Source organism: Miniopterus schreibersii, assembly GCF_964146895.1.
Source record: "Miniopterus schreibersii genome assembly, chromosome: 6".
Classification (NCBI taxonomy): domain Eukaryota; kingdom Metazoa; phylum Chordata; class Mammalia; order Chiroptera; family Miniopteridae; genus Miniopterus; species Miniopterus schreibersii.
Window position 1 is genome coordinate 86,119,598 of NC_138107.1, and position 12,594 is coordinate 86,132,191.

The 12,594-nt window shown below is 41.8% G+C and overlaps 1 protein-coding gene across 2 annotated transcripts in view; it reads right to left on the reverse strand.

Moving 5' to 3' along the window:
* Nucleotides 1-934: 934 nt before the first annotated feature.
* Nucleotides 935-12,594, reverse strand: part of SERAC1 (serine active site containing 1) — a 36,926-nt gene continuing 25,266 nt past the window's right edge. For both annotated transcript variants that reach the window (XM_081140720.1, XM_081140721.1), the window contains 7 exons: nt 11,548-11,698; nt 10,060-10,201; nt 8,987-9,081; nt 7,819-7,916; nt 6,873-7,055; nt 5,530-5,673; nt 935-3,956 (listed from right to left, as the gene is read on the reverse strand). In XM_081140720.1, coding sequence (XP_080996846.1) covers nt 3,820-3,956; nt 5,530-5,673; nt 6,873-7,055; nt 7,819-7,916; nt 8,987-9,081; nt 10,060-10,201; nt 11,548-11,698 — 950 coding nt within the window. In that variant the 3' untranslated portion in view covers nt 935-3,819. The remainder of the gene's footprint in view (nt 3,957-5,529; nt 5,674-6,872; nt 7,056-7,818; nt 7,917-8,986; nt 9,082-10,059; nt 10,202-11,547; nt 11,699-12,594) is intronic.

Sequence of the window (12,594 nt, forward strand, 5' to 3'; positions counted from 1 at the left end):
ACTAACATTGTTCCCGGGCTGCTCCAGGCTTGAGCACGGTGGTCCTTTACCCGAGAACGCGCTGGAGTCAGACTCCAGTATTTCCCCTTTTCCCTTCTATGCCTGCATTTAATCAGTACGCAAGTTTGTGAGAAGAGGTCCATCCTTTGGGTGGAAGTCTTAGGTGGGCGGTAGATGCTGGGTCCAAACCCTTCTTCCCTCGGGGAGCTGAGCTGTTCCCTCAGCTGCGCCTCAGTGCTGGAGATGGGTTCATGGTGAAGGTCTGTCTCAGCCTTTGCCACCCAGTGTGATTTGGGCATTTTCTCGTTCACTCAGTATGTGGAGTTGCTCAGCTAGTTTCTGAATTTCTTTCAGAGGGAACTGATCCATGTGTAGCTGTACGTTTGGTGTCCATGGGAACAGGTGAGTTCAGGAGCCTCCTATGTCACCACCTTGGACCAGAACTCTTTACAATGTTTAAATCTAATCATCACAGATGTTAAAATATTCTGAAATCTAAATTATAGATGTATGTATGACAAAAACCATTTATGCCTGGAGAATGCATTCACATCATGGCACTCAATGGGCCAAGGAATCTGGGCTCATCTGACGTTCATTATATGTTAGCTTTACCATCCAGAAATGAAGTTAGGACTAAACCAGAAAGCAAAAGGTTCTAGTAAGCTTAGTGTTTCCACAATCTGGGGCCAGGTACTGAACTCCATGGGCTGTTTCTAAACTCCAAGGCCAAGCTGAATGCAGATTAAGAAGTGGAATTTTTACAAGAATGGCTTGTTCTAAACTTGAAAATTTCTTAGATATTAAACTGATTTATGTCTTCTGGTCTATTAAGGTAATTCATAATAAATGTCACTTTTCATAAACAAATTTTTGATTTTAAGTGATTAGCTATTGGGAGTGTTTAACATCCAAGATAAGGGCACAATCAGCTAGAGTAAGTACTTTAAAGTGACATTTATTGAACATGTTTAAATTTTTTTCATGGACATAATTTTTTTACCAAATGTCAATAAAAACAAAATCATACACGTACTTGATATTACAAAGGGATGAAAATTCAGAAAGCTATGCCTGAAACTCAAATTTCAGGAATCAGAATTTGTGAATTATGAACCAAGTTTAAAAAAAAAAAACCATACACATCACTTTATTACTGTACTGTTTTTCTCAGTAGGAAATAAAAGCTGGTGCCCAACACCCTCGCTCTCACCGAGCAGAGGCCTGCATTCTCCACCACCTTCCACTGCCGGTGTGACCTTGGGTGAACAGCCAAGATGCTGTCCAGAGAGGTATCATGACCCTCCTTTTTGAAGTCTCTTTCTGTGGTGACCTCTGATTTAAACACTAGGGTAAAGGGGACTCGGTGCCCTTGAAACTTGGGGTTAACTATGTAATCTCTTAGGTTTGGGGTACGTGATAAGAAAGAAAATAATAGGTTAAGTAGGGATAGCTGACTCCATTTTCAGGCTGCTTTATTTACAGCTTGCTTGCAGTAGTTTGTTCTGTAATACCTATACTGTTTACTTTTTTTTAAACTTTATTTGTTTTACTTTATATCTTTATTGATTTCAGAGAGAGGAAGGGAGAGGGAGAGACATAGAAACATCAATGATGAGAGTCATTGACCGGCTGCCTCCTGCACGCCCCCTGCTGGAGATCGAGCCCACAACCTGGGCATGTGCCCTGATGGGAATGGAACCTGGATCCTAGGTCGACGCTCAACCGCTGAGCCACGCCCGGCTGGGCTTTTTACTTCCTTCTTAAACAAGATCATTTCAAAGTGACTTTTCACATGAGGGGAAAGGCGAGATAAAGCTTCATTTGAACTTTTTTCAGAAAGGGTATTTAAACCAAGCTGATTAAACTCGGAGAACCATTTTATTGATGGTCTAAGTCTGAAGCTACTTCAACTACATGTGTTTTCATACTTTGTGTTCTTAAAGTGTTTTTCGGGCAATCGTTATTTTAAAAACATTACTGCCTTAAATCTCACAAAACTGATAAAGTGAAACTGTGTACATTATATCCATTTCATAGGCAGAATAAAAAGAAATGTTAAGTGACCTGCCTGAAAAACTATAGTAATTTAGTACTACATTGTACCTCTCTCCCGGACCTTATCTTTCAAGCACAGCTATAAAAGCTATACTGAGATTTTAAGGAGTAGGGTTTCATTGCATTACTCTAAGTTAATGAACAATTGTTTCAACCATGGTTTATGTGCCACGGTTCCTGGAGAACAGAAAAAAAAAATGAACCAAACACCTTTCTCCCCATGTCACCCCGTTAGTTAGCGCTACTGTTGCTACTTACTGTTGTAGGCTAACCATCACATCTACATAACACAAGTGGTTAAGTCACTTGTTAGGTTGTGGCTTACTGTTGACCTCAGTTTATTGCCAGATTCTGTACTCCAGTTTTAACTCTGACTATCCCATTCTACAATGTCCATTGTCTTCTAAATAGTATATATAAGCTTAATATGACCCAGTAATCCCATTCCTAGTACATACTCAAGAGAATGGAAAACATCCACACCAAAAAATGTAATGAATGTTCACAGCAGCATAATAGCCAAAAAATTGGAATCTAAACATCCATCTCCTGATGAATGAAAAAATAAGTGTGGTATAGCCACACAATGGAATATTACTTGGCCATAAAAAGGAATGAAGTACTGACACATGCCGTCTCATGGATGAACCTTGAAAACATGCTAAGAGAAAGAAGCCAGACACAGAAGGGCACGTACTGTATGAATCCATTTATATGAAAAATTAAAAACAGGCAAATCCATAGAGACCAAGTAGATAGTGTTTGCCAGGGCCGGGGTAGAAAAAGTAAGGAGTGACTGCTCATGGTAATGGGGTAATTTGGGGGGATGAGAAAATGTTCTGAAATGAGTGGGGGTGATTGCACAACTCTAAGTATACTAAAAATCAACAAACTCGATTTAAAAGGGTGAATTTTATGAAATGGGAATTATACCTCAATAATGCTATTATTTAGAAAAAGTCAAAATGATTTCCCATTTTTCACATGCTGGAGGTCAGATGAGCAGAGAGAAAGGTATATTTTTTTTAGCCTAAAGAGAATCTGAGAATACTGATACTAAGTATTGCTAATCTATATAATGGCTCAGAATAGTTTTATTCACACTGGTCAATAATGGATTAGCTACTTTATCTGGGAAAAATTCCAAGTATAGGTAGCTAACGTCTGGAAAGAATTACTACAAGCTAGATTTTTTTTAAAAAGAGAAATATTTGTTCTCGGCCATATGAAAATAAAAACTTACAAGGAACTGACCCATGGATGACAACAGGTCTAACAAAGTTCATGTTAGACAAAGGTTTATACTTACATGTCAGTAAAAATTTACAGCACATGGAAACCCAAAACAAAAACAGAACCTTTTATGTTCTAGGTCACTCTCCTGTCCATTCTAGGTACTCTCCCAATGGCACTGCTATGGTAAGCTGGCGATTTGCTATCCCTTCAGAAGCCATCAGTGTTCCTCCAGCATAAGCCATAGACAGTCACAGGTGACAAAAGGCATTCTCTACCCATAGCAGCTTGCTCACCAGGGACAACACTGCAAAACATACACTGGCACACGTGGAATTCCTTGAAATCAAAAGAACCCAGTCTAGCCTGTCATTCCAACTGCCACCTCTGTTTGTGCCTTACAGGGTATTCTGTTGCCTGCAACATACTCCACACCACGCTGACGCCATAGTGACTGTTGCACGATTGCTTACACAAAGAACATCAAATTTCTTGCACTGCGTTCACATGAAAAATGGAAGATAATGGTCAGTTTTCAAGGTCTCTGGCTAAAGCTTCACGGATGAATTGTAAGGTACGTTGGTACAAAAAAGCACCCTTTTCCTTTGGCTTACAAATGTTCAAGTGGTCGACATCCACAGGAATTAGATCTCCAATGCCTAAATCTGAAGAGAAAACAAATGTCAACAAGATCTAAGTAAAACTGTCAGCTTCTCCCCGTCAGCACCGAGAGGCCAAGTCCATAGTTCTAAATGTTAATCTGGTTGTGACAGGGACTCTTAAAGAGACAGGGCAGCTGGAAGCTTCACTGCAGCTAAACTGCATTTGATTAATCTGCCAGGAGGGACTCTCAGCAGGTGTAATTATAGCTTTTGCTTTTCATAAAGTCTTCGTTTGTGTTCCAGCTACTTCCTAACTTAGTAGTGAATAGAGCCTGAGCATTACATCTTCCAAACCTTTATACACTTGCAGGTTATTATAAATCACTCCATACTTCTTTTAACCACTTCTTTTTCTAGAGTTTATATTATAAACTTTGATAATGAGCTCCCTTGTCCTGATAAAAAGAATGGGACCGTCTCACATTGGGTCCATTCTATCTATACCCAAACCCCATGGTCACTCACCAAGGGGAGAGGGTGACTTAGTGCTTGAGAGACCTGGCTGAGCCTATGAAGTCCACCTGGACGGAAGTGACGACAAGTACTAGGTGAGGACTGCCGGTGGTGGGGAAGGAAGACAAGCTTCCCAGTGACACGGAGGAAGTGTAGCCAGAACTATGTCGAGGCTATGTCACTACAAGCAGTTAACCCACAATATTAACTTTGCTTTTACTTTAAGCTTCCAAAAATCCTTTTTTTAACACCCTGCAGCTGTTCCTTGACTTCTTTAAGTTTTTCAACTACTAAATAGTAACTCCCCACCCTACGGCATATTACTTGGAGGTATACCATCTTTAGGTTTCACTAGAGTATTAAGTCTTTTTCATTTTATTTAGATAACAAAACTTGTTATGCAAACCAAAGAACCATCTGGCAAGTGCTCCAGCAACACACTGTCCCTGGCTACAGGGAGCATTGAGGGCTCCCAGGACAGTACCTAAGCCAGCTTCAGAGGTGATCAGAAAAGGGTCTGACAGCCAAGTTGAAGAGCTCCAGGGAGTGACAGGTGCGGGTTACCTACCAAGCTGAGTAATAAAGGAAACTACAAAGAGAACTAAGATCTGGGCCCTACTCTCAAACAGCCTATGACACAGTATAATACACTATAGTAGCAGGTACAGGTCATTTCCCTCAACATCAGGATCATAAAGAAACTGTACTTGTAACACTTTTTTCCATCAAAACTTTTTGTTGCTTGAATATTCCTCATATATCTTTCACTCCCTTTTTTAAGGTTTCTGCATGCAGTTATCAGTCTTTTAAATGCAACGCCCCTTTCAGTCCAGCTAATAGAAGGGTTTCATGTTCTTACCTTAATGCAACAGAGTTCACTGTCAATGGCTAATTCAGAGGTAGCCAACTAACCTCTGCCACTCATCAATTAAATGAGGGGAGGGGAGGGGTAAAACCGAGGTTGTACATTTACTGAGAAATTTTAATCTATGGCTGAAAAGAATAACAGAATTAGATCTTCCTAAAACTAAGAGGCTAAATATAAAAGTTGACGTTTATAATTAAATGCTGGGTATGACCAACTAGGCAGCTAATGGTCAACAAGTTTCTACAGAGGGAGTACCTGCTGATTCCACGGGCACCACGTGCAGTTTGATCATGCTACCAATGGAGGTTGGTTGTGTTTCCACAAAATTCAGCACCTGGAAGTTTCTGTCTTTGGCAAACTTCAGAAAGTCATCCTGTAGGACCTTAAGTGCAGGAGAATCTGTAATTACAGAGAACAAGACTGTGACAAATTGTTTATCTAATTCACGATAAAATACATTCACCTTCCAAATTTAGAGAGAAAATCAGGGTTCTAATTCGGATGGTGGCTCGTTAATTTTCTCTCCTTCCTAAGGACCCCTTAAGCTGAGAGTAGAGGGCTAAAACCAACACAGAACAGAGATCTCCCATGTCTTGGGCTAGCAGGAAGCAGTCCCCAGGCAATTTCTTGGGGGTCCCCTGTGTGCTGGCTGGCACCCACCCCCACCCTACAACACAGCTTCCATCACCAGAGCCTGGCCACAGTCAGAGTCCCTCAGCCTCCAGTAGGAAGGGCACCCAGGAAGCATGGATACTAGAGGAAAGCCGACAACCTAAGAGAGACGACCTGAGGAGCCAACAAAAACCTGCACGGGCAGAAACAGAACTTTAAAAAAATCCACTAATTTGTATCTTTAGAATGATGTCAAAAGATGACGGATCAAAGGACAAGGAAGAGCTTATGGAAAATACAATTTGACTGCAAAAAATAAAATTCAACAAAATGTTTAGAAGACAGTCAAATAACTCTCTCCATAAAGGTGAGAGAAAATATGAATAAAAAGATGTCTGGCATATTCAAGCTCAAGCCAAGGGCTCTGAATTCTGATCAGCAGGTATTCCAGAAAATGGAATTAATGCTTATTAATTAAAACAAACAAGGGGGGGAAAGTAGGATTACAGCTGTGACTACGCAAAACAGAGTTTATTCTCATATGATTTAATTATTATTTTCCCATATGAACCACTGTAAACCCACTTCTGCCCCACCCTGTATATAATGCTTTATAGTTAATAAGGTGAGTCTTCAAAGCCTGTGCATATTCTAACAGCTGGTGATTTTCCAAACTCAGAAAAAAGTAATTAATTGGCAATTTGGAATTATACTTAAAGCAAAATATTACATAACTTTAAAAACTTTAAATATTTCACATACTATTAAACTTGTTATATTTGAACAAATAATGGCTTAAGACAAAAAAGGGAAAGTATCAAAGAAAAATCAAAGCCAAACTAAAAATTTTCCATCACAGTCTAAACACAATTCACAAACAAACAATAAAACGAGACAATAGGTTGGAAACTGTCTGTCTTCCCCCTCTCCTGGTAACTGAGGTTCCTGCCATCCCAGTTCCCCTCGTGACGGAATGTAAGAGTTACCCTTGCTGAGTTCTTTGACTTCCAAAGAGGGGAAGAGCAGGTAGCGCACGTTGACAGAGTAGTCCGCCAGGTGGGAGCCGTGATGGGGCACACTGTAGAAGATTATCCCTCTGGTATTGTTTATCACAGTACTCATTTCTGGCTTCTGCGAGGCTTCCAACAGCATCTTTTTTACAAGAAGACCTAGCCACAGAGAAGAAAAAAACAATGCAGAAGCTATTTTCCTTCCCTCCATTGTTCTTAAAACCCCAAAAAGGCAAAACAAGAAACACAGAAAAAGAGATGCTTTCTTTAAAAAGTTTAAGCGATAATTCTCTGTAGTCCAATAAACAGGGCCTTAAAATATCAACACTGGATAATACTCCTGATCCTCTGGATCAGGATCTTACCTACAAACAAGTGAGATTCTAGAAACTCATTTGTAGCCCAGGCTGCACTGTCCCACAAGAGTGCTATGCTGCATGTCCATCAATGAAGCGACAATGCAGCTGCCAGTCTCCCTGTACTGTCCACAGCAGCCACCGATGGCCCCTCCCTTAGGATGGTACTAATACTCCAAAAACACACCACAATAGTCCATAAAGCCAACCCTCCGGGCAAAACAAGCTTCCATAGGAAAATGCACCTAGAAAGGCACCTTCTGTTGTCCCCACTGGGCTGGGAGCCAGCAGTGATACACAAAGGTCACACAGATGATGACACTGGCTCGCTGAGGACACAAAAGGCCACATCTGCCTTCCTCTCAGCTGAATGCCTGGAATCAGCAATCCTGAGCATTTCAGCAAGTAAACTAGGCAGTGGATGGTGAAAATTTACAACTGGATCAGGGAGAGGGCTGGGAGGAGCAGATGTCCCTTAGCAAGCAAGCATTGGAACCCCAGAGTGGACACCTACAGGGCTGGGGTAAGCAGGCATGGAGGGGCTGTGGCCGTGGGCACACACTTACCTCCCATGCTGTGTGACACCCAAATCATTGGCCTGTCCCCAACACCAGCAGCTCGGAGCTTCTGAAGAAGTTCGTTGCTCCTGAATGCAATGGACTTTCTGAACAAAATGAAAACAGCAGGCATGATGAGGGGGTATTGATCTCCCCAAATTTTGCTTTCCAAAGTTTAAGGTGAAAACATTTGTTCATTGGACTGATGCTACGTGCTACATCTGCAGTCAGGAATACCCCTATTCTCTCTGCTCAATTCCTGCAACTGCTGTCCCTATTTCTAATTTAGTCACACTGGCATAACTGGGAATATCTAAGCCCAAAACAGGCCATTCATTTACTAAACAAGCATCTGTGTCTGGCAATATTCACAGGTCAAAGTTAGGTCTCACACCAACTGCCCCCACCACTCAGAACCTGTGTCCTTTCTGCTGAAAACACTATTTTGGTTTGTTACTTAGAAATACCAGAAAGCTATTAGAATGAGAGAACTCAAAATAAGCAATTTTCAAAATAGAACTTCACAACTATCTGGTCTGGTAGTTTCAAACTGTTTCCCTGCAGAATCTTTCTTCAAAATAAAAGCTTGTCATAGTTCCTCTGGGTGAGATGGGGAGGGAGCCCTGGGGTCTAGTCTGTTGGCCCTTGGCACCCTTCCCCTGGCACCCAGGTGGGGGCCATTCAGAACCCACTTATTCAGGCCGACTCCCTCAATTTGTAGACCAAAGCTCCCCAGGCAAATAAAGGGCTTGTCTGAGACTGCACAGCAGCCAAAGGAGAACTGGCTACAGTCTAGGTCCTAAGCCCAGAAGTCCTGGGCCCTTCCTGTACATACAGTAGCACAGGTGACATACACGTGACATGAGCCTATATTGCTCAACATCATTTTCTTTGCTTCCTTTAGCCAGTATGACTGTGCAAAAGCCAAAAGCACAACATTTACTTCTAGGAGTAAAGGAGACTTTGCTATGGGATCCATGGTCGTTCCTATTAGAATAGTTGTAAGTGAACCATGTTAGGAGCCCAACACTGACACTATCTAATTTATTTATATAGCTAACTCCTTCTAGAACAAAGAGAAAAAAGGTTGTGTTAGTTTTTCATAAGAAAATCCTATCTCCATCCCAGAGGGCCCACCTGTGGCCTGGGCCCTTGCCCTTCCAAAGCTTCCCATTACCTTTCTGTGGGGCACCTCGCTCTCCAGTCGCTAAGGCTAGTGTCGTACTCCACAGATATAATCCGGAGAGCGGGACAGTCTCCTGCTAACCACGTCTATGTAAAATAAAAGGTACAAGAGAGCATATATGAATTTCCACTGCCCCAACTACTTCCTAGTAATAGAAATTCATAACTAAAGGACTAATACTGACTAATACCACATTGGGACAAAGTGTAAAGGTGACCAGAAAAACAAGTCTAGCATTTTATCTTTTCATGTCTCTGGTCACAAGGTGGCATCAGTATCTATAGAGTAAGGCCAGTGCCGGTGTCCAGAGAATAGTCTGTTTTAATCTGCTCCTGCCAGAAGCAAGGCCTGTTTTTGAGTTTAGATCGAATTGGCTTTTTCAAAGCATTTAGTAGGAAGCTGTGATCTCAGGACAGACAGTATGTTCTGCTGGTGAGACTCGCCCTGAGCACTCAGAGATACTAATTAGTCAAGTCCTATCTCTGGACCTGGGCTCTGCCATCATCCCCACACTTCAGTATCACCAGAGTCAAAACCCTTCTCTCTGCTTGACGAGCCTCAGTGACGGTGCATGAGCAGCAGCGGCACAAAGCCCTGGGAACTATTTCCACATTATTTACAGCATCAGTTTCACTCAGCTTTTGATCACTTCCATTCAGTGACTTCATCTCAAAGTCAAGGCTCTTTGGAAAAAATGTCAAAGAAATCCACAGAATGACTTCTTCAAAGTCTCTCTTTATAATTATTAAAATCAGAGAACTGGCCAACTGCCATGACTGTAATATATTATGTGTTATAGTATATTTTTAATGGAAGTGAATGATTACCTTGCCCCCGTTTTTAGTTATTGGAATATTCTTTTAGAGTCACACACTGTGCCCTAAATTACACAGCACAGGTGATAAGCCCAGCTGTTCATGTAGCATACCACTGGTGTCCCCAAGGGAAAGAAACACTGCATGGAGAAGCATCCCAGTAAAAATAGAAAAGCAAGTCACAATGAGGGCCCCACAGCCAGCGACCAGCAGTATGTCCTGGTAAATACCAGCCAGCCGTGTCCTTACCTTGGGCCAGCATGTTGTGTACCTGGTTCCATCCCCTGAAACCTTTTCAGCTGGAGCCTGGTCATAGTCCTGCTGGCGCCACGTTTTGAATGCTGCTCCCAAAAGGCCATGAATAAAAAGGACATCTGCTTTAAGGGGCTGACTGGTGGGGGAGAGTTTAAAGGAGAAGCAGAAAGAGCACATTATTGTTCTGGTGAGAATCTACATAGCACTCTCTGTGGATGGCGCTTAGGGTTACATGACATAAAATAAAGTGAAGGCAAGCGTCAGGAGCGTGGCTTCCCCAAAGAACCAACCCTACAGGGGGTTTCTGCAAAGACGCACGGAGCGTGCTCACTGCTCTACAGAAACGGAGACACATCTAGCAGGCGGACCAACCAAAAGCAACTGCAATGAGTTCAGTGACCAGAGAAGCAGCAGATGTCAGACTGCCCTCCAAAGAATTCCATGAGACTGTCCCACAAACTAATAAAGTATTTAAAAAATTAAATAAGAATATGCTAGTGTAGGTTCTAAGACAGCATGTATAAAAGATTTTCAAAAATTTACTAAGGATAATGTTTATCAGAAATAGAGCAAATGACATTTTAAAGTAACATTCTTTCTTTGGATATGACATTTAAAAATATGTAGATAGTGGTGAAGGCCTGGGGTGGGGCTGGGGCTGGGTGGAGTGGGGCAAAGAAGGGGAAAATGGGAGACATTGTAATGTCAACAATTAAAAAAATAATAAAAATATGTAGACAGTATATTACTTGCATCTATATAGAGGGCACATAATTATATAATATGCAAATGCCACAGTATTTTACTTACAAATTGGAATAAAGTAGGCAATCAATTTTTCAAATTAAAAAGTTTTCGCTATTTTCTGAGGTAATATTTTAAAGTGCCTGACAAAAACCCACAAAAGATATAACTTCTTCTTTGTGGTCCTTTCTGAATTTATCGTCTCGGCAATGACACAACTAGAAAAGGCGACCATAAATAACTTTAAGGAGTAGTCAAATTTATTACGACTTACTCCTTCCAGCACATGCTTTTATACCTAATGTGAACTTTCTCCAGTCCCTGGAGGTCTAGGCCCAAGCTAATTTGGCTGCCTGCATATAAATAATGATGTCTATTCTCCTTCCCATCCAGAATTACCTGTACAATCCAAATCAGCTGTTAAATCTACGTGGAAAATGCTGTGAGACAAAGGAATGCGCACGCACAGTTTAAGTGTGATGTGTAATGAAAGGTGAATGCAAGCTACTGAGCGCAAGCCCTTGATGTGCACTAACCCTGAGAACTTAGTCCCTTCCATGCTTTCACAATAGCCTGCGATGCTTCTGAGGTTATTAGGAAAAACTGTTTCAGGATATAAGGTATGTGACTTATTTGTAAGGTATTTAACTTATCTAAATTATGCAGGAATAAATTAAAATGTTAAACCCTCCACACTTTCCACCCCCACGGGGACAAGGGGACTGTCTGCTCTCTCACCTTGTGCGACACTGGGGGTGAAGCACGTACACACCATCCTGGTACTTTTCCTGCACTGTCTCTCGGTCCAGATTAGCCAGGGTTCTGGCGGCATGTGAGGCCTCCATGATGTGGGGAGACTTCAGTGCTTCTGCCAGTAAGGAAACCCAGCCTGGTGAAGAGAACACACCTCCTAAGTACTGACACTAATCCATCTCAGACGGTCGAGAGGGTTCAGACTGAAACTGATGGCAGAGAGGCAAACTTAGCATGTGTCTAGAAAACCCCTAATGTTTGTAAAGCACAGAGTACATCTTTAAATGACCCATGAGACAAAGAAGAAATCACAAGGGAAAATAGAAAATATTTCAAAGTGAGTAATTATGAAAATGCAATATATCCAAAATTTGAGGGGTGCATCTAAAGCAGGTTAGAGGAAACTTACAACTTTAAATATCTATAATAGAAATTTGTAGTGATTTTAAAACATGTCTTAATTCTTTGACACTATTCTCAAGAGGTGATGCATCTAAACCCCTCTGAATCCCCTCCCCTTGAATATGGGCTATCCTTAGTGACTGGCTTCTAATCAAGAGAGTAGGGCAGAAGTTACTTCCAAGGCTAGATTATAAAAAACAAAAGAGCTTATACCTGGCTTTCTCTCAGGATCTGCCCCTGGGACCCAACCATCATGCTTTAAGGAAGCCCAAGTCACATGGAGAAGCCCAAGTAGAAAGGAGCCAATGGCCTAGCCCCCACCAGGCTCCCCACTGACAGCCAGTGTCAATCTGCAGGTCCTGTGAGCAGGTGATGCTGTAAGTGTATCCTCTGTTCCAGGGCTGAGTTGCGCCAACTGATGCTGCACTGGGCAGATAGAAGCCTATCCTCCTCAACCTTGCCCTAATTTCAGATTCATGAGCAAAATGCATGACCTGTTTTACAAGTGAGTTCTGAGGTGGTCTGATACTTAGCAATATATAACTGAAACGAGAAAAAAGTTAAAGCCAGTGATCTAGGTTTCCACCTTAAGAACCTATAAAAAGAGGGACGAATAAAACTTACAGTCAG